At 42.2% G+C, this 26,240-nt stretch overlaps 1 protein-coding gene and 1 pseudogene across 2 annotated transcripts; both read right to left on the bottom strand.

Annotated features, from left to right (window-relative positions):
• Positions 1–239: 239 nt before the first annotated feature.
• On the bottom strand, positions 240–2,084 carry LOC116304600 (uncharacterized; annotated as a pseudogene). The gene is made up of 5 exons (XR_016120395.1): positions 1,439–2,084; positions 1,330–1,365; positions 1,181–1,243; positions 982–1,113; positions 240–914 (listed from the first exon to the last, which is right to left on the bottom strand). The product of XR_016120395.1 is annotated as an uncharacterized LOC116304600 (transcript).
• An 895-nt stretch (positions 2,085–2,979) lies between these two features.
• Positions 2,980–9,018, bottom strand: LOC116304595 (uncharacterized). The gene is made up of 6 exons (XM_031714356.2): positions 8,781–9,018; positions 8,588–8,628; positions 8,458–8,493; positions 7,984–8,118; positions 5,487–5,618; positions 2,980–4,958 (listed from the first exon to the last, which is right to left on the bottom strand). Exons 1-6 carry the CDS (start codon positions 8,975–8,977, stop codon positions 4,477–4,479), a joined length of 1,023 nt encoding a protein of 340 aa, XP_031570216.1. The 5' UTR covers positions 8,978–9,018; the 3' UTR covers positions 2,980–4,476.
• Positions 9,019–26,240: the final 17,222 nt, after the last annotated feature.

Here is a 26,240-nt window from a genome sequence, read left to right as displayed (position 1 = left end):
ATCTACGGACGAGGGACGGGTAAAGTATGGCTCAACAACATGGGGTGTTCAGGCTCAGAGTCCTCACTTGCAAGCTGTTCACACAATGGATGGGGGAGCGTTGCGTCTTACTGCAACAGCCACAAATATGATGTTGGTGTCGTAATTAAATTGTAATATCGGCTAAAACGTTTTCCACATTTTTAAATAACACTGGATGTTGGCATATACTGTTTTATTATTGCGCCACATTGATTCTATTTTTTTAATTTATTAAGAGATCAAGAAATAGCTTGAAATCAAGACATTTAGTAGCACCTTGTACTTATGTTTATTTAAGGGTCTTTATTATATTGCCTATGTGTTGTTACATTAACATTAATTGTAGTTGTCTGTGATGATGCACTCGTGAAATACAGCATCCAGAAAAAGGAGCAGTTGACTGATTTTAGGAACTATTTGGTACACACTGCGCATGTCAGTTCTCTTCCATCAACATATGGATGACAAGGTAGAGCACCACACCTTCCTTCCACGGGATACAACAGGGCACCATTGAGATTTGCACTCGTTCCAGGAACAGCTTCCGCATTTTTATCGACACAAATAAATTGCGTGGCATGAGCATGATTATGGATAGTCAGACATCAGGTATCCATTGTACTCTCTTGTCCATCCCGCGGGACACTCGTAAGTAGCAGGGATCATCATCTCGGTGCTTCGTGTTGTAACGTAACACACAGCACATGGGGCCTCGTGATCGTGAAGGCTGCTTTTAGTGAATGGGTTGTATGTGCTGACTTGGTATTCTGTACCGTACATGTACCCAGCCTCCTGGTTGCCATCTTTGTATCTTCCATATTTGGGAGTCTCAGGGAGGCACACGTAGTTTGCTCCCCCACCTTTATTGCCATAATGTTCCCCTCCAACACGACCTGGAAATAGTAATAAAATGAATTTCTTTTTTTTTTAAGGGATAGAGGTGCACTAGAATTTTTTTACCTTTGTAAAGAAGAGTAGCATTGTAAGGGCAGGTGGTTCTTCCCCATCGTACGTACTGTACTCCACCACTCGTTTGTCCTGGTAGACCTCTCACACCTTGATGTCCTGTCTCTCCTTTCAAGCCTGGTGGACCTAAGAAAGGGATAATTGTATAATTTATTTCGTTGTATAACTTTTCAAATAGCATGAAAGATCTTACCACGCGGGCCTGGTGATCCATCTTTACCATCACGACCGTCTTTACCATCATGACCATCCTTGCCTAAATATCACGGAGTGATTGAAAAAGTAAAATAATTCAAAATGCAAATTAATAGGAAATGCGTGTTGAAAATAAAACAGTCGAACCTGGTTTTCCTGGCATTCCATCGCGACCATCTCTACCTGAAAATGAAACACACCAGCTTGAAATACAACGTTTGATACCGAAATTAGGTTACTCACCTTTCTATCTTACCTCGAAGCAGATTCTCCTCGTCTTGATTCAACTGCCAAGACTCTGTTAAAGCATATGGATCCATGAATACACCGATGGTCGCTAACGACTGCTATTTTTAATAGATTGTTGATGGTGACTGCCTAATGTTACTATACAAGGAATTTTACTTTATCACATTCCAGCTTCATGCGAATCGACTCTTCAGAGTATTTTAAATGTTAGTGTTCATCAGAAACACAAGCAAAACTGGCCAAAGAACAATGTTCGGTAAATATTCAAACCAATTGGAATGTTGGAAATAGACTAATTTATGGAAAATATAAAACTGATATTGTGCAGTTTGACGAGTTCATCATTCTAGAGTTAATATTGTTCGGTATCCGATCCTTGGGATTTACTTTCATTTCTCTTTCTGAGTTACCTTTGTTCGAGTTCAACCAAAAGCCTAAACATGTCAGATATTGTTGTTGGGGGTTTGGCTTGATTAAGTGTTCTTTTCCTTACAACTTGGTCTTGTCCATCGCTGGTTTTTACACTCCAAAGTATAGCAAGGTTTATGGCTACAAGCAGAGCACTGCCGTTATACCACATTTCACTTTGTGACAAAGCTTTGTAGATCCAAGAAAAATAGGAAAATAATACTACTTTGTTGCTTTTGATTGAAATGTTGAAGATACGGAATGAAAATGAATAAGCGGATAGTGCATCTTAAATAGATTTTAAACAATACAACAATACAAGAAATTTCGTGTAAAGCAAATAAAAAATATTATGGAGCAATCTCTTGGACATGTAGTCTGTCACGCGTCTGTCATTAGGTTTCACTTTATCTCAATTAAATAACCAAACAAAATTCGACGGTAGGGCATTTTTGTTAGCCTACAGCACTACGCAATTTATTTCTTTTGCCTTTCTGTTTAACTTGTTTTCATTCATACTTTCATTCGTTCTCTGATTTTCTTCTTGAAAACAAAATCCAGATAGAATAGCAGCAAGCAATACAAAAAAACAGGAGTAGTTTCCTGTTAAACATGCATTCGCATCTTTACCTGTAGTCAATTTAGTCTTAAAGTGTCTCTCATTCGGACCGTAGCTGGTTGGCGGCTTGTAGTGGAAACGAAGGAGTGCAGACGTAAGTCATTTCATCTCATCCACCCTTATTTATTCATTCTTAATATCCACTACTGGTTCAAGATAAAGCCACGCAATACTGAGCTAATTCCAGAAAAAAGTGCAACAAATACAGGACAAATGATTTCCTTTTTAGATAAAGATAATCAAAAATAAGATTTAAAATGGATAATTGGTTCCTCCTCAATATAAATTAGTAGTTATTATTACACTTTAACAAAGTCAAGCATCCTTTTATACCGTGTTAAGAGGTTTAATCAAGAGGAATGCATTATGTTAACACGATTCTTGATTAAGTGAAGTGCTTCCAAGGCAAATCATGCTCGACATAACGTAAGAAAATTTACACTCTAGAAATAATGAACGACCTAGAATTAATAGGATATTTATACGACATTTTATTTCTTTTATGAGAGATTCCAGTGGAAACAAAATTATGTTTGATTTATTGCAAAATTCAAAAACGACATCAAACCATATAAATAGGGCAAGGTTGGTTTTTGATTATATTTCAAGTGCACCTTGCCCCTGATACTATAGCTATACTTTCAGTATTGATTGTGCATAAAAAGAATAGTTGCGTGGTGAAATGTTTCTTCATTTGAATGGTGCGTCTTTAAGTTATGAAGTTTATACTTCCAATATTTTTTTCTGACTGTGCGTCACCCCAGGCTTTTGAGTGTATTTGTTTTAAGTTCTGATACTAAACACTAGCCATTATAAGACATCGAATTTACAATAAAGAATAGTGGGAATAATCATGCTTTTAAAATACTGTTTTTGTGAACCAGTCAAAATTTGTATATTTAATGAAACCTGGAATGATGTCGCAGTCAGTAACATAATTTTTAAATGCTGGATACAGCTCGTATTACTTACTGCAAGAGTTAAAAAAAGGTCTAACAGCATGAAAAGTAGCCTGCGTTAAGTCGGCCTCTAACTAACTGTCCGTCTGCGAACCAGCAACGGCTTGGATTTCAGTACGCGTTCTGATTCTCTACTCAAATTTCAGGTTAGTTTGTTTGTATGATTTAACGTGTGTCTGTTCTTGCCGGGAATAAGTCTCAAATTTATGTCCCGTTTGTTGCTAGTAATAATCATAATTTGTATTTTATGTCATCGAAAGTTATCAATGCACTATGTTTGTTATCTTGTCGAAGGAAATTCAAAGTTAAACGTGAAGTGCGAGTTTGAGATTTATTTTCAATCGACAGAGCGAGTATATATCTGATATATGCAAGTCGCGCTTTCAAACCTTGTCGAGACGAAGTTTAATCCAACTGCAACACAAACTTGAAACCGAATCGCGTGACATACATAAGACGAGAGTCGTATCGAAGGGACTAGCGAAGTTAAAGCATTCTGGCTATTAATGTTCGACTCCCCTTCGCACATGCACAAGACCAATTCCCGCTTCCTTATTCGTTAGTCAGAGAAACCCCTGTTAATTCAATACGTACAGATCTGTCCGTTAAGGTGAAATGAACGAAGTAGAGAAGGAGGCAGCACAGCTGTGTTCAAACTGGGACTCGACAGCTGAAAAAGCTGCGTTCCACAAGTCCTCTCTAAAAATTCGCCGTTTTGATTTCAGTAAGACTGAATAATATGAACAAAGGCTCTGATAACCAATCGAAAACCGCGTTAGTTATAACCAATTAGAATTTACTCTTCAAATCCATACGCGGGGGCGTGGGATCTAGAGAACACGGTTTGTGTCGTTGCTTCGCAGACGGAACGAGAGAAAAGCACGCAGGAAAAATAGAATAGTGAAAAATCAGCCTAATTGCTTATCGCAATAGTGCATAATTATCTGTGACTTAACCTATCGTTTACTATCAACCTAATAAAAAGCATCTAAAAATCCGTTGCAACCAAAGCCTCTCCTCAATGATGACCAAAGGAGGTGGTCTAGTTATTTTTCGTATTTACTTGGTACACATTGCACATGTCAGTTCTCGGCCTTCGACGTATGGAAGACAAGGCAGAGCACCACACCTTCCTTCTACATGATACAACGTAGCACCATCTACGTCGATTTTTGTGCCTGGTACAGCCTCGGCATCAATGTCGACACAAATGAATTCGCTTGGATATGGAAGGTCATAATTTTGAGACATTAGATATCCATGGTATTCGCGTATCCATCCTGCGGGACACTCGTAGGTCGCAGGGATCATCATCTTCGCACTTCGTACTTTAACATAACACACAGCGCATGGAACATCATGATGCTCAAGATTTTCATTGGCAAAAAGTTGGGATTGGGCGTCTTGATATTCGGTTCCGTACAGGTATCCACGGCTGCTTTGGACACCATCTTTATACTTTCGGTAATTGGGGGTCTCAGGAAGACATACGTAATTAGCACCTCCGCCTTTTTGAGTATAAAACGAACCTCCAACACTTCCTAAAATCAGAATATTCCAGGCAAATCAATGGTACATTCTTTCTTAGCGCAAAACCACGTCCCAATCTACACACAACACAGCAAAATATATGACACTGTATGTACTATTTAAAACACGAGCAGCAGTGTTTTGTCAAGTACAAAAGCCCGAGGCGTAGCAGGGGTTTTTATACTTGATAAAACACGAGCTGGGAGTTTTTAAAGTATAGTTTAATAAACGAGCAGGAGTGTTTTATCAGGTTTAAGACCACGAGAAGTAGCCGAGTGGTTTTAGACCTGTTAAAACGCGATCTGCGAGTTTATTGAACGACTTCAAAAAGCAATTAATAATTAATGAGCTTTTAGGGTACGTATTCGTGCCATGCTCTTGTACTCTTTTGGTCCTTTATAAAGATTTATCTATAAACTGTATCTATATTTTCTTGATTACGATGGGCAAACTCTTATGAAACGGCTAAAGTTCAAAACACTATACCTAATGTCTGTATAAACCAGTACTAAAAAGAAATTGCCTTTATCGATCTTTACCTTTATAAGCAAGAGTAGCATTGTTAGGGCAGGTGGTTCTTCCCCATCGTACGTACTGTACTCCACCACTCTCGGGTCCTGGTGGTCCTCTCATTCCTTTTTGTCCAGGCGCTCCTTTCAAACCTGGTGGACCTATTGTTGCAAAAACATGCATGCACTGTTATTTTTCAGGAGTTGATATAACTCTACCAAAAGAGTTAAAGTTACTCTACAGAGTGGAGTAACTTGAAAGAGAGTTAAATCTACTCTACAATGGGAGTAATTTTGACGCTTCCAAGAGTAAAATGTATTCCTCCAAGAGTAAATTTAACTCTTTGGAAATGATGAACAGTTGAACATTACTATAAAGAGTACATTATCAATAATGGAGTAGATTTAAGCATATTTTTAGATAAAAAAGATAAACCATGCTGTTTTTAAGTCATGTTTGACGGAAACAACCAGAGTAAGTTTGACTCTATTTTTGGAGTAAAATTGATGGGAGTCGTTTCAACTCCTTTCGTTAATACGACCCTAGAGTAATTTTAACTCTGACGTATCATACACAAAACTATAATTGTCTGTAGCATTCGACCCCTTTCTTTAAGTTTCACAAGGGAAAAATCATATGCCGTTTTCTTTTTTTTTTTTTTTTTTTTTTGTGGGTCAAATTGTCCATTCTCTGGCCGATCGGACCGATGGTAAAGTTCTTGGGCTCCTAGCTCGTCAGATCAGCTTCACTTGCTCTAGAGCACTTAAACACTTCCAGAGTCGTCATTTTCTGAATCGTGTTGTTGTGTATCTCTCGTGATGATGTGCTTGCGAATTAGATGATTTCTGTAAGAGAGAACATCAGTTTTTGTAGGTCTTCGCACAGTACATGAATGTTGGACTCCTTAGACCACGTGCACATTACATGACATGTATCAAATTCTCTTGATCGTGATTGGTGGATCTTACATCGGTAATGCCAGGAAGGATTTGGACTATGACCTCAGTGGTATAGAGTATCACTATTTCCTGCAACAACGTCCTGAAGCTTGGAGTTGGAAAGTGCTTGTCTCGGAGTTTAGAGGTTAAAAACCAGGCTAAAACCTATTGAATTGTTATTTCAAAAGTAACTTTTGTGGTAATGGATGACTTACTTTCAAAGGATTCAATATATTGTGCAGGTAAATTACTATTTTGTTCGTATTATTTAGATCAGAAAGTTTAAAGCTTAAGTTTGTTGCGTTAATACTGACAAGAAATCTATAAAAAAATAAAGCTTTCGGTGTTCTGTAACTGCAAAGCGATGCTCCTAAATAAGCATAAGCATCCTTGTATATTGCTGAGTTTGATAAGTCATTAATAAAAGCTTTTTTTGTCCTCTCGTAGGCTATGGGTGCTTGTATGATGCTTTGGTCTCCGCTGAAGTAAAGCAAGAGGCTCGCACCTCACCAAGCTTGTTGACGATGAGGTAAATTCGAAACGAAACTGTCTTCCAAGATTTGTATTCCTTCAAGAAATACTGATATATACACCACACAGCTGGAACATTGAAAAAAAGGGACCGATGGCTTAAGAATGAAAAGATTTAAGAAGATTGTTAATGAGCATGTTTGTCGATGGCGCCAAACATGCTCATTAACGATATAGACAAAAATTTGAATTTGAATTTGTTTTTAAACTTGTATTGGCGCCCGGCATTAACTGTGCACGTATCTGTGAAGACATAAAACGATTTTTATCTGTGCCCGTTTAATTAAATACAAGTTTCAAAACAAACTCGAAATCAGAATCTTAATAATTATCATCTAGCCTTGAAAGGAACGTTAGCTGGTTTGATTGCAACGGAAAAATGAGGAAGTATGAGTAGAGATTATGTCAAGCAGTGAACGCAGGCGACATAAAATGTTGTTATTAAATATACTTATCAATTCTGCATCATTGGTTGTAACTATATTGCTGTATTGTTAGTAAATTATTATATGTAATAAATAATTTGTTTTTAAACCAAATGTAGTTTTGTAGTCATTGTTGTTATTATTCTTCAAGGGAGGAGGTGATGAGAGGTATCTTTAAGTAGGATAACGTACAGTGGGAATTATTGAAGCTTAAAAAGCAAGAAAAAATCTACTCCTGAAAAGGTGTAAATTTTACTCCTTTCAAAAGTGACAAACAGGGAGTTATAACAACTCCGAAAGGATAAATTTTGACTCTGTTAGGGGGTTCAAAACAACTCCCATGTAGAGTAAAAGTCACTCTTTCATGGGAGTAAACGTTACTCTTCATAGGAGTAAATTTTACTCTTGGAAGGGAGTTAAATCAACAGAGTTAAAGTTACTCCAAAAAAGGAGTTATCCTGTACCTTTTTTTTCTACTCCACTTTTGGAGTTATATCAACTCCTAAAAAATAACAGTGTGTTATTGATAATTTCGTCTTTCTTTTAACAAGAGTGTTTATGTTAATAAGAAAGTTGAAGCGTAGAAACCAAAACATTCAACCAATAATGTTTGTTTTAGCTTCAAAACTGACCAATTGTCTCCGGTGATCCGTCTTTACCATCCCGGCCATCTTTACCATCGCGACCGTCATTGCCATTGCGACCATCTTTGCCATTAAGGCCATCTTTGCCGTTAACACCATCTTTGCCGTTAACACCATCTTTACCTGAATTGATAAAAAAAAAAACAAATAAAAAATATAAACTGGACATAAACCAAGACCTTTAAACTACACCAGTAAAGACATATTAATCCGTTAAGCGTTATGCGAAAGTTTTTTTTCGTTTTTCTAACTAAATGTTAAAACTTACGAAACAATCTACCGAGGGCAGTTTCGAGGCAAAACCTTTCCCCGACACACTTGTATCAAGTACAAGATTAGAAAATAATTTCATTTTTTTGCTAGACTATTATCTTACACGGCAAAAGTTTTCATAGTTTAAACTAAAAGTTTTCAACGTTCATTTCCCCTAATTGAACTATTTGTGTTCTGTGTAGATTTCACCTTGTTTTCCTGGTTGGCCATCACGACCATCTCTGCCTAATGGAAAAAGCATTCAGGTATTACCAACCAGTACTGATTAATCCTCTTTTCCTTTTAACCTTAAACATATCTTTAACACTGACTCACTCACCTCTCAGAAAAATAGCTCGCATTGATTCAATCTGGCTTATTCTGAAACAACATCGAGCACAGACATGACTTTATACAGCGATGAAAAAAATATTTTCTTTAAATGAGAACACCTATTTATTTTTAATAACTGTTTGGCTCTTTCTAAAGAATATAATAAAGGATTTTAAGGTCCACCTGGGGAGTAAACGCACCTTTTTTCAAGGTTTGTCAGCAGCTTGAACATGTCAACTAACGTTATAGGAGGAGTTTCCGTGGAGTCCAGGGTCGATTTCCTCGTATTATGTGACTGCACATCATTTGTTTTTACCGTACACAACGTAACAAGAATTACTAATACAAGCATTAATATGGCTTTATAATATATTCCACTACTAAACGATACAGACATCCTGATGCAAATAATTTAAAGGGCGAAAACCGCCTTCAGAATGTTCTTTTACAATCTGCAGGCGAGTCAACCGTGATATGACCATGAGCTTGAGCTTGTTTTCGCCTTGCCTGGTATTAGAAACAGATAAAATGAGCTCAAACCCCCTTCTACGATGCGATATGGATTATGTGATGAGTGAGTCCCTTGTCGAGTGACAACTAAAATCTAGAAAATCTCTGAAGTCAAACTGTTCTGGCAGATAAGCTATTTTCTGTTCCAAGCCAACGTGTTCATTAATGATCACTGGTTATCTCCTTGACCAGCCTGTGCATGAAGCCCAAATATCCTTAGTATAAACATATCAAATGAAAGCCGGGGTGCTTTCTGTAACTTGTAAGGGATACTGAACATGCGTATAGTAAGCGTAATACTTGATATTCGTTTTGTGTAGAGGTGTACTGAGGCTTACTAAAAATTACATTTACTTAATTAATGATGCACTGGAACATACTAATCACTTAGGCCTGCTAAGTAATTTTTTTACTACTAATAATAAATAGATTCGTAATGGGTAAGAATAATTTGAAAGTATTCTGCTAATATTTAGAAAAGAAATTTAGAACACATTTTGCCTTGCCGAGAAAATGGCGTACAACATTCCATTGTTTCCGGAGCATGGTGCATTTGGTTCACTAGGATCTTTTAAACTTAACAAGCCAGCAGTTTTACAATATGCTACGTGTCACACATTCAAAGATTTTGTCCGACATGCGTGGCAAAATAGATTACCACAATGTCATCTTTCTAGGGATATTTTACCATTCAACTATTTACTTCATGTGGAATCAGTACTGAAAGTATTGTCGAATGGTTCATGTGCACTCTAACTCCGAAAGAAAATGACTTGCGCTATATTGTTTTAAAGTGATCAACTAAGCTATCAATGTTTGGTGTTTCAAAAACACAGTACCAGTGTTAGTTGATCTCCAAGCTGCTTACATTAGTATCATTTGTAGTATATTGTGTCATCTGGAGTGGAAAGTATTGTATAGCGAAAACACTATGAAAAAAACTCCCTTCCCTTTCGTTAGAGTACACCTTTCAGTACTGATTCTACATGAAGTGAATAGTTGAATGGTAAAATATTTCTTGATTTGAGTGATTTTCTTTAAGTTATGAAGGTTTATACTTCCAATATGCTAATAAGTGTGACGTCTGATTAAGGCTTAATTAAATATACAAAATTGAACTGGTTCATAGAAACAGTATTTAAAAAGCATCATTATTTCACTCAAGGTTGACATCTTTATTTTCAAAATGGCCAGTATTTAGTATTACTAGAGTAGTATAGGGAATGGGGGTTCCAGCGCAATCTCAACACGGGCAAGACCCGCGTCAAAAATCCACCTACGGACAATCCCCACTCCAAGTGTGGTTGGGGGCAACAGCGCAAATATGTTAGTCTATATATGGAGTGCGAAGAATGTAAGAGAACTTTTAAGAAAGAAGCGGATTTGAAAAAGCATTTGAAAATGAAGACGAAGTGTATGAGCAGTTATGATTGTGGATGTGGTAAGAAGTTTGAGACTAAGGTTAAATTGTTTTGGCATTGTCAGGACTGTGAGTACGACTACGACGACCTAAAAAGTGCTTGGTATTAGGTATAAAATATTTCCTATTATATAGATGGAATCCCAAAGCAACTTCAGCACGGTGTCAATACCCGGTAACGGTGAGATTGACGTTAGACAGTTTTGGCGTCAGTCAGAAAGGAAGGTTAAAAGGACTCTCCGAAAAGGTATAGAAGAATTAGGAGCCCTGAAAGCGAGCATAATGGTAGAAGTAAGTTTGTCAAAAGACGAGGTAATGACGACAGCAATGTTGCGATCAAAGTCGTTAGTGATATTAGAATCCACGAATCTGGATAGGTCACTCAGTGAAGCCTTAGAAGCAATAATGGAGTCGCTGTCTAACTACACGAAAGAAGGATCGGGTTGGACAGTAGAGGAGGTAGAAGGAATAGAGATAAGTATAGCCAGGTACGTACCCATACGAGGGGGGAGTTACGTACCGCTACCAACGTGGGTAGAAAGGAAGAAGGCTATTGTAAACGTGAAGAATGAAGACAATCGATGCTTTATGTGGGCAATCAGGTCTGCACTGTATCCAGCAGAGAAGGATCCCTGTAGGACAAGTAAGTATCCCACAGATGATTTAGAGTGGGATGGTGTGGAATTTCCCATGCAGTTGATAGACATCCCCATATTTGAGGAAATAAACGATCTAGCAATTAACGTTTACGGAGTCAGAGAGCAGACGATAGTACCGTTAGTTCTGTCAAAAAGTAAAGGAGAGCGCGTACATTTATTCTACCACGGCGGACACTACTCATGGGTTAAACACATTAGCAGACTATTCTACAGACATACTAAGCACAAAGGCAAAAAGTACTTCTGTGACTGCTGCTTGCTGTCATTTACATCCTTAAATGCCCTAAAGAAACACGATGAGATCTGCCGCGGAGTCGAAGAAGTGGCGCAACGGATCCAGATACCCACCAACAAAGAGCTTTCATACGCAGACCATCAAAAGCAGATGCAAGTGCCTTACGTGATATATGCAGACTTCGAAGCGTTGATAACTAAGGAAGAGCAGAAACGTGGCGCCACGAATAAGGTGGGATTACATGAGATCTGCTCCTTTGGTTACATAGTAGTCAGATCAGACGGTAAAGCAAACCCTCCTGTGATTTACCGAGGTAAGAACGCAGCTAATGAGTTTCTAGAAGCATTGCGAGAAGAGGAGGGAGAGATTAGAGAACAATTAAGATGTCCAAAGAAGATGGAATTTACCAAAGAGAACCAGGAGGCTTTTAACAAGGCAAAAAAATGCCACATTTGTCAACATACGCTTCTTCAGTTTGGAAGACGAGCCAAGAAAGCGTGGGATGAAGATGGAAAGTATCTAGGAGAAGCTCATTTTAAATGCGGGAAGTATGCTAAGAAAGGTGAGAAGCCGGGAAAGCCCTCCACGCACTGCATTCACTGCCACAAAGCATTTGTTGAGGATTTCTATGTGGATAAGGTTAGGGATCACTGCCACATCACGGGTAAATACAGAGGAGCGGCTCATTGGAAATGCAATATAAACTTCAAAGTAAATCCAGATATGGAGATTCCGGTGTTCTTTCACAACCTCCGCGGTTACGACTCCCATTTGCTACTACAAGGAACAGACGGCTCCGACGTCAAATGCATACCCAACAACAAAGAGCGCTACATGTCCGTAACTGTGGGTAAGCTAAAGTTCTTAGATTCGCAGCAGTTTATGGCGGACTCCTTAGCAAACCTCGTAAAGTATAACACCAACTTTCCCATTTCCAGTCAATACGGCGCGGAAAGGAAAGGAGTCTACCCATACGAATACATGGATTCCTGGGATCGATTCAAAGAGTCCCTACCACCCAAAGATCGCTTCTACAGCACCCTAAACGAGTCCGGCATAAAGGATGAGGAGTACCAGCATGCGTTAGACGTGTGGGAAAAGTACTCCTGTGAGAACATGGGTGACTACCACGACATCTACCTAAGGTCTGACGTAGTGCTGCTCGCAGATGTTTTCCAAAGCTTCAGAAAGATGGCTATGGAATATTACGGATTGGATCCCGCTAATTTCTACACGGCTCCTGGGCTCAGCTGGAGTGCTTTGTTAAAGAAGACAAATGCGCAGTTGGATCTCCTAACGGAGTACGACATGTATCGGTTTATGGAAGACGGTATTCGTGGCGGCGTATGCGGGCCCAGCCGACGTTACGCCCGCGCAAACAACCCCTTAGTAGAGCACGACCCAGAGAAACCAACCACATACATTTACTACCTGGATGCGAATAACCTTTATGGTTGGGCAATGTCACAGTACCTACCTGTGAGAGACTTCGAATGGGATCCAGTGAAGCCGATAGACTTCTACATGCAGGTAGGAAAGGAGGAAGACAAGGGTTACGTCTTAGAAGTGGATCTGGAGTACCCAGAGCACCTGCACGACGAACACAATGAGTTCCCCTTAGCACCAGAAGCGATAGAGATACCATTTAAGCAGCTAAGTCCGCTGCAAAAGCAAATGTGCCCTGGTTACAAACCGTACAGGAAACTAACTATGAACCTGATGGATAAGAAGAAGTATGTGGTACATTACCGCAACCTGCAGTTCTACGTGCGACACGGAATGCGCGTAGAGAAGATCCACAGAGTCCTAAAATTCACGCAGGAACCCTGGATGCGCCCCTACATTGACTTTAACACGCAAAAGCGTACCGCAGCGAAAAATGACTTCGAGAAAAACCTCTTCAAACTGATGAACAACAGCGTGTTCGGAAAGACAATGGAGAACATCCGCAAGCGCGTAAGCGTAAAAATAGTCAGCACCAAAGAGGAAGCAGAAGCATACGTGTCACAGCCAGGCTTCGTTAGATACGTAGAAATGCTGAACTTCTACGTGATTCACATGAAAAAGGCAAACCTCTTACTAAACAAGCCCGTTTACACAGGCTTTACGGTGCTGGATCTATCGAAGCTGCTTATGTACGAGTTCTACTACGATAAGCTTAAGCCAAAGTACGGAGACCGCTGTCGCCTCCTGTACACAGACACCGACTCCCTAATTCTAGAAGTGCAAACGGAAGACGTTTACAAAGACTGCCTCCCCGACATAGACGAGTACGACACCAGCGGTTACCCGAAGGAGCACTTCCTTTACTCTGCGAAGAATAAGAAGGTAATTGGGAAGATGAAAGACGAAATGTTAGGAAAACCCATAGTAGAGTACGTGGGCCTGAAACCAAAGATGTACAGCGTGCTAAAGTTAGACGGCGTAGAAAAGAAAGCTAAAGGCGTAAAAAAGTATGTGGTTAAGAAGGACATTACGCACGAGTCCTACCTCAACGTATTACGAACACGCAAGGAACAGCGGCATAAGATGAACAGCCTGCGCAGCTATGGTCATCAGATACATAACGTCACGCAGGAGAAGGTGTCACTGTCTGCATTTGACGGTAAGAGGTGGATGTGTGATGACGGAGTGCATACGATAGCATTCGGACATCACACGATAAGCAGTTCTTCTTTGACGAACCCACGCGTGGGGCCATCATGAAGATAATACAAGATGGGCTGGCCCTTCTTAGCTATCGCACTTCGGATCTGATAAGTTTCCAAAGACCAATTAGGATCCGTAGCTCTTTTGGATCCTCCTTCTAATTCACCCGACTCATAGAGATATCGAACCGTGACATTACCTAATTTCTTTTCCTGGGGGAAGACCGCCCTCGAACTTCTGACGAAGGACTTGTGTTCCACGTGTTTCTTTTTTATGGCATCCTTGGGTTTCATTCCCGTAGCCCTGGCCGCCTCGTTGTTCGAAGCTGCGACGACCTGGGGGAGCCTCTGAGTCCATTCCCTATTGCGTTTGGAGGGATCTTCCAGCTCTTTCCAATACTGGTATCCAAAGAGACGCTCGGCCAGGGTCTTATTGAATCTTTCGACGATGCTCTGACCCCTGTGGTACTCTGCTTTAGCTCTTCTAATCTTAGTGTCGTGGTCTTTCAGGGTCTTGGTAACCACGCCCATAAACTCCGTCCCCGCATCCACTTGCAGCAGCTTAGGCCATTTCAAGACGCGCTTATAAATCCTACCTAGGGCTTCTGCGACTTCCCCAGAATCCTTGCTGGTTATAGGTTCGGCGTCCTTGTATCTGCTTGCGATATCGACTACGGTCAAAGCGTACCTATAGGTCTTCTTTCTCACCTTATCGTGCGGTAAGAAAAGCAAATCCGCCTGATGAACTTCATTGGGGGTATTTACGGTGAAGCTGGGCCTGGGAATGTACTTGGGCACGGGAAGATAAACCTGCCAGAGGGTTTGTTTTTTCAACCAGTTCTTAGCCGTTTCGTCTGATACCCTGGCCGCGGTTGCGAGTTTCTTGATAGCTGACGCTCCTCTCCAATAGCCTTCCGGCCCATAGTAAATCCTCTTGAGTTTGTCCTCTACGCGACCCATTATATGAATTCCAAAACAAGATTGATCTTACGTCCGTTAAAATCCACCGTCTTTCCGTCCACTTTAATGGTGATGTTTATGCTTTCTACCAAATTAGACAAGTCATAGCTCAAAGAAATGGGAGTGTATTCTACTGGGTCAAATGGATTACCTTGGGGCAGAAACTTGGACATAAGAGAAGACTTTTCTCCATTGTTGTAACTATGAACCAAGTCGCAATAGACTTCGTAAGAGGATGCGACTTTCCATTTCACATCATATGTATTGCCGCTATTTATCGTGGTACTAGTAAGACCCAGGAGTTCTACCAATGGACTGCCCATTAAATTAGCGCTTCCACTATTTTTCTTGAATTTCATTTCATGGGGTAATCCTGTGGTAAGAGTATATCCGTGCTTTGCTAGCTCCTTAGCCAGTGTTATAGGGGTGTAATGGGAATCTGGTATTTTTGGTTTGGTGCCGGAAGTTCCGATGACAAAGCCATTAATTAAATTATACCAAGAATTGTACAAAGAGCAACTAACCAACCGAACCTTACAGGCTTTGATGGGAGGATTCAAATACGTGGTAAAGTTATTCTTGTCGCTTTCCAAAAAGACGATCATTATATTAGATACGCCAAAGCCACGCCTCCGGCCAGCCCTGCAACTCCTACGAATACCAGCTCATTGTCTTTTTGTTTCTTAGAAGGCTGGTAGTAATTCTTGAACTGAGGCTTTTTCATTCTAAAGTCGGGGTGTGCTTGCGCATAAAGTTTGAAGGCGTAGTCTGTGTTTTCGAAGTTCTTGTCTGCCTGCATTTTGTCTTGGTAGTTCTTGTCCAACCAATCCCTGTAAGCTTGTCTTTTTTCATTCCAAGCTGCAACGTCCCTTTGATATTTTTCCAACGCTAAGTCGTGTCTCTTTCTTTCGGCGGCACCGCTTTTATCACCTCTAACTAATCTATCCAAATATTGACCACCATAGTTAGCCCCTGTAAATGCTAAAGCTGCAATGACTCCACCTGCGACTAAGCTAACCATTATACATTAGGTAGGTACTTTTCCTTCCGTAGATAATCCTTTACCATGATAGCCCCGCCAACGGCAGCGGTCATCTTAGCAAAATTAGCGAAGCTCTTGCTTGGGTCTTCAGTAAAGTCTTCTTTGAGCACTTTCTTACCTACCCAACCAATACCCGCAACGATGGAAGTAATGATAGCTGCTTCTTCAACAGTTTTCAACAACGCGGTCGACATTATATTACAAAGCGAGAAGGAAAATCTAGGTCGCCACGGGTGATAAATCTACTCCATTTCAGGGATCTTACTTTTTCTAACCTCCACAGGTGCGTGATATGTTGGCGGCACATGCACGGCCTCCCACTTTACTTTTGGCTTCGTAGCCCGCCATTGTAAGTAAAGGCTGCCTGCTGCTATAGCAACTCCTAACGCGCCAATGACGTACCCAGGATTAATGAAGGATTCCTCTTCCTCCACCTTTTCTTCTTTCTTTGCTTTGTTCTTTTTATTCATCTCCGCGAGCTTCTTTCCCGCGGCAACTCTGCCTGCAGATTTAGGCTTGGTAATCTTCTGCTCCTCCTGAGGTTGTTCTTCGGTGCCACTCATCTTATATTAAGGGACTTGAAGGACTTGACAAGTAACTTGATGACGACTTGACAATGACTTGGCAATGACTTGACAACGACTTGACTAAGTACTTGAGAATGACTTAAGGACGACTTGACTAAGTACTTGAGAATGACTTAAGGACGACTTGACTAAGTACTTGAGGTGACTTGACAACGACTTGACTAGGTACTTGCAGGTACTTGACTAGGTACCTCAGCAAGTGCCGCCTGGAAGACCTTTTCGACTTCTCTGTCCTTCTTGAAGTCCTTCCAAGATGTTCCTAAGGAACCTAGTACCTCCTTCAAGTCGACGTGCTGAGCTACGTGCAAAGCCGCAGAGGCGACTGCCATTAACTTACCGCACTTTAAAGACAACCAGCCGCAGGTTATCTTAAGTTCTTGGGATATGACATAGTCATCTCTTATGTCCTTCTGTAGTTGCTCCACGTCGTCTATAGGCAGTGCAAGTCCAAGTAATTTAGTCGCGAACTTAATAGCGGAGTCTGCTACGGCGTCCGTGGTCTTACTTGCAAGGGCGGCCTCGTACCTCTTATGGAACTTCTTGACTTCCTCTTCTGACAGCTTGTTAACTTGCTCATGGGTAAGTTCCTTGCCTATCATTTCTTTACACTTCCCCGAAGACACAAGGATGTTGAGTTGTTCCTTGAGGTTACTTTCGTCTAACTGTGTGGGGACTTCATCTAAGAGCTGCTCAATGTCCATATACATTAGGAATCATAGATTCCAACCTCGTACGGAAACCTCAAAGAGAAGATCATTTTGGAATGTTGGTGCGTTTTTAAATGCCGCATGTATTCATGCAGCTGTTCCTTGCTTATCTCACCGCCGTAGTCGCTTAAGATGGTTTCCAGGTCAGACTTACTTGGAGTATAAAATACGACCAGGGAGCCTATGTTTTCCCTGAAGGGTTTAGAGACACTGGTAAGCTGCTGGGAAAGCAACCAAACGCTGATATTGTCATGTCTGCCGCTGAAGGCGAGCTTCACTAATTCGGAGGTGCGCTTTTTTACGTCGTCCCCACAGGCAATGTCATCCAGTATGAGTAAAGTCTGCGTATCTTTAGGGAATTGCTTATGCCAGAACTTCAAATGGCTGGATAACTCGTTAGGATCTAAGATATCTACGAAGAAGTCGTCATCTTTCACTCCTATGCCTTCCCAGGTGCGGTTATTCACGTAGGTGGGACAAAGCAGCACTATGTAGTCAAAGCGGTATCTAAAGGACCCTAATAGCTGCTCTACCACGAACTGGGTCTTTCCGCAGCCGGTGGGTCCTACTATCAGAGCGTTACAAGGAATATGGTTCGGATCCATTATATATACGATGGACCCAGTGGAAGCAGTAAGAAGGATTGTCGCCGACGCAAAAGATAAAAGAGACACCATAGAAATGCAAAGGGAAGAGATAGACCGGTTAAAAGAGCGCGTACAGGAATTGTACGATGAAATGTGCAGTCTGAAGCGTGCAGAACGGTTTGGCGCGCTTTTGACAATGGCGGGCTGGGCTAAGGAGTCCATTAAGGACTTCATTCGATATCCCCCATAGATATATGGACTGCATTACGTGCGAACTACCTGCTGACTGCATAATCCCTCCCAAAACACCGATACCCAAACCGTGTAAAAAATACACCTGCCGTCACTGTAATAAGGTATTCTCTGAAGAAGACTTCGTTGGACATTGGTGTCCCGCGGATACTAAAGCACAAAGGACTTTAGACGACGCTCGAGAAGAGTAAGAGGTCGCAAAGAAGACCTTACTAAGCCCCAGCAAGAGGGATTAGCATAGGTCTTTCTTTTTTATTGTTATTTTGTTAAACCCTGTAAGAGGTCTCAAGCAAGGGTCTATTTTTTATTGTTATTTTGTTAAGCTCCCATTTAAAGACGAGGTATCATTCTTTCTCATTGTTGAAACCAGCAAAGAGATAATCATATTAACCATTCTTCGATTTAACAATTTAACAATAAAAAATAGACCTATCCTAAAACCCTCTTACAGGGTTTAACAAAATAACAATAAAAAATAAGGTATATATAATGAAGTGCGTGCAATGTGATAGAGCTTTTAGTAGCAAGCAGCGACTGCAATACCATCTTTCCAAGAAAGTCTGTCAGAAGACCATCAGCACTGTTTGCGGTGACTGCGGTAAGGAGCTGTCCACAGTACAGGCCCTACGATATCACCGAGAGCATAGAGTCTGCCTTAAAGGTCATTGCCGCCGATGCGATGAGCCCCTCTTTGAAGAGAACTGGCATAAATACCGCTGCCGACGTTACCGCCTCGAAGAAGTCGTCTGTGAAACCCACGGCGATTTAGCAGAGCGATGTTGCCCCCTTGAAACCAGCCGGGCTTTAGTGCTGCGTAAGAAAGAAATAGACCAAGATTTCGTATGCTTTGACGACTACGAAGGAGTAAGATGGGAGAACCGAGAACACTGGGACGGCATCTGCGATAAATGTGGTTGTCAACGCAGCGGTCAACATATTTGGTGTTGCCTGTACGAAGGTCCCAAGCCTTTAGACCATTACCTTGCAATACGAAAAGAATGGTCTAATATATGATGTTACCTTACGTCGCAGCGTTCGCAGGAGGAGCCTTGATTACGATATCGATTGATTTCATGTCGGAAAAAATGAGGTCCGACGTAGCAGACCAATACTTAGAAGCTCATGAGGACGACTACTAATCACACAATGGATTAACCTCCGCCTTTCTTTCAACGTCGAACTTCCATCGACCGTTGACTTTACCATAGCTACGTATGTGAGTGTACTCTTCGCCTTGCAGTACGTACCGTACGCAGTCAGGAGCCCATAAGCTGTACTCTTGGCTGCCGTCTAAGAGGACCAACCTTAAGCGGTTAATGTCCTCGAAGACAACATAATTTTTTATTTTGTATGCGATGCCAGGTATTAATTCGCGCCAGTGAGTTTGTTCAAGAATCATTATATCTATGAAATATCTTTTGGTGCGTTCGTAAGGTCTCATGCGATTTGAAAGCCTTAACACACCAAGGGCAAGGTATGCGAATGCCGTCGACGTAACGGTCGATTTCCCTACAGATCAGATCGTAATCGTTGCTTACCATCGTTAAGTATCCATTCATTTCATATTGCGCCAATACCGCTTTTTGCTTGTCGGACAATACGCCGTTACCCTTTGGCGTCTTCAGTTCCAGACATAACCCATTGTATTTTTTATGGGAGTTAAGAATTAGGATGTCGGGTTGACCTGCCTGGTAGCCCTTTTGCCAGCACGTTATCCTTTTACTGGTGGTATCTTGCAATTCCCCGAGTCCAGGCGCTAATATCAGCGTAGGGTGAAACCGACGCATGTAATCTACGACTTTCTTGTGCAGGTCGAACTCGTTCTCGATCTTGAAGACCAACTTATTTGGACCATCCAACGAGTACTTTCCCGTCTTCCTTAACGTAGGTAGGACATCCTCGAAGACCCAATCTTGAAATGCCTCTGCTGTCGGTAGCTTGGAGCTAAATATTAACTGATACAAACCAGATTCCGTCACGTACAGGGATTGTGGGTGTGAACCAGAAGGGAGGCGATTCACCTCTATTCTAAATTCACTAAGCCTCTTCTTATGCTTATCCCGCACGTGAACTTTAATAGCATCTTTGGTGTCTGTATAACCTAATGCCTTTGCTACCTCTTTCGCCTTAAAGTACAGCTTGTCGCTTTGCACTAGGCATTGCAGTTTAGTTTCGTTGTTTTCGAATACGCGGAGCATATTATACGTAAGGGATATTTTTTTTTATCCTTTCGCTTGGCTCAAGGAACGCGAGCCTAGTAGGCAACGCTTTTTAGCTGATTCATTTCCACGCTTAGCTGCGCGTCTGAGACTACGAAAATGTATGCATTTATCTTAGTAGTGTCGCTAGCATGTTTGGTGCGCTTGATCTCCAACGTAATGCCGTCCTGGGTATTTACCAGCCGCAATCCCTGTCCATGTAGGTCTTCGTCGTTCGTCGTGCGCATGTCGATCCACAGCGCATACTTATCCTTAAAGAATTCCTTTGGGTCAATTTGGTCGCCAAACTTACGCGCGACTTCCCGGTACATATCCGCGGGCTTTATCCCTTGTGAGTAAACCTTATTAGGCACTCCGTTGATGCTAACACCTACGTTGGTAATGTTAGGATTAAAGAACGCCTCGGAGTCGCGCAATCCTGCCGTGTATGTCTTTGCGAACAGCAACATTATCCCTGTAAGGCTGCGCCTGGGAAGGTTAATGCTTTGGTTGATGACCTCTTCGACGTTGTTCGTAAAGCTGAACGTCTTGTACATCACGACGTGATCGTAAAGGAAAGCCTTCCCGGCGCTGTATTCCATGCCAGCGCTACGTGCTAAGTCTTCGCTGTATACCGTTTCATACTGCAGCTCTAAGTTAGTAACGGAGTATGGGTGGACGGCTGAGGAACTTACGTCCTTTCCCTGTAGGATGTTCGTAGTGTCTGCTAGGGTTACTTCGAACTGCAGCTCGCTTAGCTGCCTTGGGTAGTATGCACCGTGGTTCGCGATAACTTCGAAATCTAATGGAACGACATATTTAGTACCATAAGCCGTCTTTATTTCGTCTTCTCCCGAGGCGCTGTCGGTTGCGCTTCTTACCTTGCGTATGGCTTCACTGGCGATTCCCTGCTCTATCCTTTGCGCGCGGTCAAATGCAGTCAACCATAAGTCCTTGTACGTGGTATACAAATCATACCTATTTAAGTCCAAGAGGGATTCCCCTGCGAACTTCACCCGCATCTTTGAGACAATGTTGCGGCCAAGGTCGTTGACAACGTAACGCGCGTCCGCAGTGCTTGGTTGTATTGCTAGGTCAAACCTTAGCGCCAGGGTGCCAGGAACTAAGACTAGGTTATCCGTTAGGCGGGGCACGCCTACGTACAGGGTTTCCCCTGGCTTAGCGCTGCTGGGGGTAAAGGTGACTCGGTGAAAGGTGCGTTCTGCTTTCAGTCCGCCAACCTGCTTAGGTAATACGTTGGGGTTTAACTTTGAGCTTATCATATATAATGGAAGTAGAAGGAACGGATTTTGACCCCACCACCGAAGAAGGTCAAGTAGACATTAACGACGAAGAATACGACGCATGGACTAAAGGCGCGGAAACCGACCCCCTAATCTACGATATGGCTCTAGAAAACAAGTATGGTAATAGATGGAAAAGCTTCAAGGCGGCCTTGAATCGCATGTGGCAATCGAAAAACCACGGCAGCCCCGTCCCTGAGTACTTGGAGCTTCAAAACATAGAGCAGCCTGAGGCAGCCGCGCGGGAAACTGTAGAGTGGGCAACGCAAGAGTTAAGGATGCGTCACCCCCACATTGACACTGACGCGATAAGACTCACAGAAAAAGGAAACAAAGTCCTCATAAGCGTCAGAGACCTGAGACAACCCGACAAAGACCGCTGGACGAAACCACAGCTCCTTTTTGACGAAAATGGCTCGATCAAGGTCAACGTGGCAAGATTAAGGGGCTTTCAAGAGGCCGCCCGAAGCATGTTAGAAGGTATGGAAGCATTGAATGAAAGGATTGCGCTAGAAAAACGCGCTATCGAACTGCAAAAAACGTTAATGGAAAGGGAAACAGAGTATGAAAAACAAATACAACAGCTAACCGATGCTCAAAAGAAAGAAATCAAGGGTAAAGACGAGGTCATGCTACAATTCAAGCGGGAAGCTGAAACGGCTTTAGACGAAAGAGACCAAGCCAGACAAGCCTTCAATCTTGCTATGAAAGACCTGGATATCAATAACGAGGAAGCTAAGGACTTACGGACCGCCATAACTAGGTCTTTAGAGGAACGGCGGCAGTTGGTTGCCGAAATTAACACTAAGGAAGAACAAATCCGACAAAGAGATCAGGCCGTCGAAGACCTGGAGGGGCAAATAGAGCGACAGCAGGAAATAATCGACGACCAAACCCGTCCCGAAGAGGAACGGGAAGCAGCTCAAAAGGAGGTGGAGGCCCTCGAGGTACGCCTTGCGGAATTACAGGCGCAAAAGGAAAACCTGGAAAGAGAATTGGGGCTTACCACCAAGGAAAAGGTAAAAAGAGCTCTGGTGAAGTATGGTATTCCGCTGGCATTTGCGGTCGCTATTTCAAGCGTAGTAGGAGTTATCCTATCCGCGCTTAAGGCTACAGGCGCGGGCGTAAAGAAATTAGGTAATGGACTAACGGACTTGGGAAAAAAGATGGCAGCCGGTCTTCCTGGGCTGCTGGGTTCGGTCGTTTCCTTAGCGCTGAAGGCCGGCGGCGAACTGTTGAAGTTCGTGGGGAATAACATTTGGATCTTAGTCGTCGCTATTGGGGTGGTACTCCTGAAGAGGATGAAGGGTTAATCTTATCCTTGTGTATTACTGGGGGCTTATCGTCGTCGGGCATCCGAGGCGTCCTCGACTGGGGATAAGTAAAGATAGTATTCGCACCGCCCTGATAATGCGGAACTAGCGGTATAGCCGTCATAGTGCTAATGGTCTTATGATTATAAACGACATTCGGGCCCCAATAGACCCCGTTTATCGAAAAGTATTGGTTGGTACCCGGCACAGAAATATCGTAACTAACCTGAAGCTTCGCATACTCGCAACTCGCTATCACGTGGAAGCTTATCGGCGCCACCGGTTCGCTGGTTTTCACTAATTCCGCCGAAAAGTGCGTTAAGCGCCTGCTGCCGCTACTTACCCCGTAGGGCTGCAGTGGCCGATCGTTCTCGTCGAGAATTCTAAACCCAACGTTAGGGGTATATCTCGTCGATATGCTAATAGTGCATATGATCAACCCTAGACCTCCAACCTTTACCCACAGCCCGGTGTCAACCCATTTATTATCGTCTGTGTAGGTCTTGTCCTCCAAAAAATGTAGAAACCAATCTTCCTTTGCGTGCGGGTTCATATATTTAAAGACTAATCACCGTAAGAGTGCTAATGGTCTTATGATTGTAAATAGTATCTCTTGATCCTCTATGCTATTCACACAAACACTCCCGGAGTCATCTACGCGTATTTGCAGCTTTACCTTCCCATGGCAATCGGCGGCCATATGAAAAGTCCAAACCGATAAATTCTCAGCGCTGTTAGTGTTCGGCTCTACGGAGAAATGCGCGGGCTCCCTGTTGTTTGTCTTCGCGCGCATAGGCTGTAGTATGCCATTGTCATCCAGGAGCCTGAAGCCGACGTTGACGTGACTGCTTGTGCCAATGCAAATGCTACAAAGGATTAACTTCTTCCCTGAGTAGTTCAAATTCACGGACATACCTGTGACATCAACCCAAGATGCCTGGGTGTATTTTTTTCTCGCCTGTGTAAGTCGTATAAACACAATCTACTCCAGTTACGTAGGGGTTGTTCATCGCCATATATAATAACTCAGACCAATGCTTGCAGCTGCTAAGCCGGCTTTTAGTAAGTTATGGTCGTATTCCTCGGGTATCGTAGGCATAACATGGGCCTTCTTCGATGGTTTCTTAACTACGGGTAGCTTCGCTTCGTGTGACTTTTTGGCTTCTCTACGAAGTGAGGAATGTTCCTAAGAGTGTCAGAGTTCACGTCGTTCACCCCAAACTTCATGTCCTTGGTAGCTCGCTGCAGCTTATTGTTGTAACCCACGACGGAATTGGCGTTGATAACCAAATTACTTGGCATCAACCAACAACCAGGTGACAAAGCGTAATCCAGTCGCACTTTAGACTGCTGCACCGCTAATTGATATCTCTGCACCGACTTGGATATGTCGTTCTCTATTATTGCAGACTCAAATAAAGTTAGGAATTCTTGTTGCGTTTCCTGTGAAGCGCCTTGGGATCCAACAATGGGGTTGCGGGTATTTACCTGCGCTCCCAGGATGCAGTACACGAATGCTTCAATGCTACGGTTAATCCTGGCTAGATTCCTTAAACCTTTTCCTTTCATTAACACAAATGGATCCCAAGTGCCGGGGTAGTTTGTTTGAATCCTGGTAATTAATGAATTATTACCCTTATCACCACCCATATCACCGAACTCTAACTCATTACTTGGGTATTCCTGATGTCCGTAGTCAGCCGGCTTCTCACCATTAGCACCCCAAACGTAAACTATACCCAGCCCATGCGTCTTACCCTCTTTGTAACGAAAATCTTTTTGCTGTGGTTTGAACTCATTAATTAACCTTTCCAGGGCTGCGACGTCATAGCGATTATTCATTGGATTAAATGCCTTATCTCCCGGTAGGGGTACGTTAAGCTCCTTCAACAACCTCCTTACCGTAAAGGCAACGTGAAACTGCATAATTGGAATGTGAAACATGTCCGCGGCAACACCACAACCTTTAGTAGCAGCCCAAATAGCAAAGTTTAGCTGCTGTGGCCAATACCGCATGTTGGGTCCTGCTAACCATTTCCCTGGCCTCTTTACCCGACGTATGCTTCAACATCGTATTCTATAGATATTTCTTAGTATTACGTTAAATGATTGTTACCCACTGAAATCTTCAGGTGCGTTACCAGCTTTTCGAAGTTGTTTACACCACCTTCAGCATCGTAAAATGGGTAATCTTCCGTGGTAACAATAAGTTTCTAGGAAAATTAGGTGCTTTATAAACGGGCTTATGAACGGGTGTTTTTGGGTGTAATTTTTCCAATCCCTCTTCCAAATCCTTATTGCTGTAAACTAAGTCATTGTACTCTTTGAAGTAAATCCCCGTCAGATCTGCTTCTCAAACTTCGAGGTTACTGCTTTGGGGTACAATTTCTTAAATGCTTCCCAATTCCAGTGGCTGTTATGTGGTTGCTCCTCTATGTTATTTCCAAAAGCGTCGTACATTAGTATAGAATGGATGTTATACCATCAGCACCTCCGCTTTATCCTGATTTACCTAGGGAGGGGCCTAACGAATTAAACGCCGAGAACTTCCGCTTGAATAAGGCAAATCTAATCCTGGCTTACTTGGAAGGGCAGACAAAACACTATGAAAAAGTTAGAAAAAAGTACGTTAGAGCCCGGAGTAACGCTACATAAGATTGCGATAACTTCAGGATCCATATCTGTTGTGTTAACGGGCTCTGGCGTTGCTACTTCGCTTACTGGACCGGGAATAATCGTTGGAGTTCCTTTGCTGGCGTTGGGGCAGCCTGTGGTATTATTTCAGCTGTTGCTACGGGCATTATGAACAGTTGTCAAGCAAAATATCAAAACACGACACGACAATAGCTCTGTCAAGGGCTAAAGTAAATACGATCACTGACCTTGTCTCAAAAGGCTTTGCGTGACAGAAAGATAGACGACGTAGAATTCTCGCTTATTTTAGCCGAAGAGGAAAAGTACGAGAAATTAAAGTCGGAACATAAGGAATAAAAAAACAGTCGTAAAAGATCTTTCCGGGAATCTCGCAAAAAGATCTACCAGGAGCAAAAGAAGAGCTTCACAAAAGCGGTTTCTCAGTAACCATCTGCTTCGAAAAGAGCGTGACGGATTTCTATTTACTATTGAACGTCCTCTGAGAAATTACGCGTAATCAATTCAGTGAATATGACGCGTATATGAATTTTTGGGCGAACATTATTACGCTAATACAATTATTTGGCGAAATTATTACGCGTCC

The sequence above is a fragment of the Actinia tenebrosa genome, unplaced genomic scaffold, assembly GCF_029948245.1.
Source record: "Actinia tenebrosa isolate PJP-AT-01 unplaced genomic scaffold, QUT_ActTen_1.0 PGA_scaffold2__45_contigs__length_23673736, whole genome shotgun sequence".
NCBI lineage: Eukaryota > Metazoa > Cnidaria > Anthozoa > Actiniaria > Actiniidae > Actinia > Actinia tenebrosa.
Note: the sequence above shows the minus strand (reverse complement) of the source record. Positions and strands in the feature narration are given on the sequence as shown.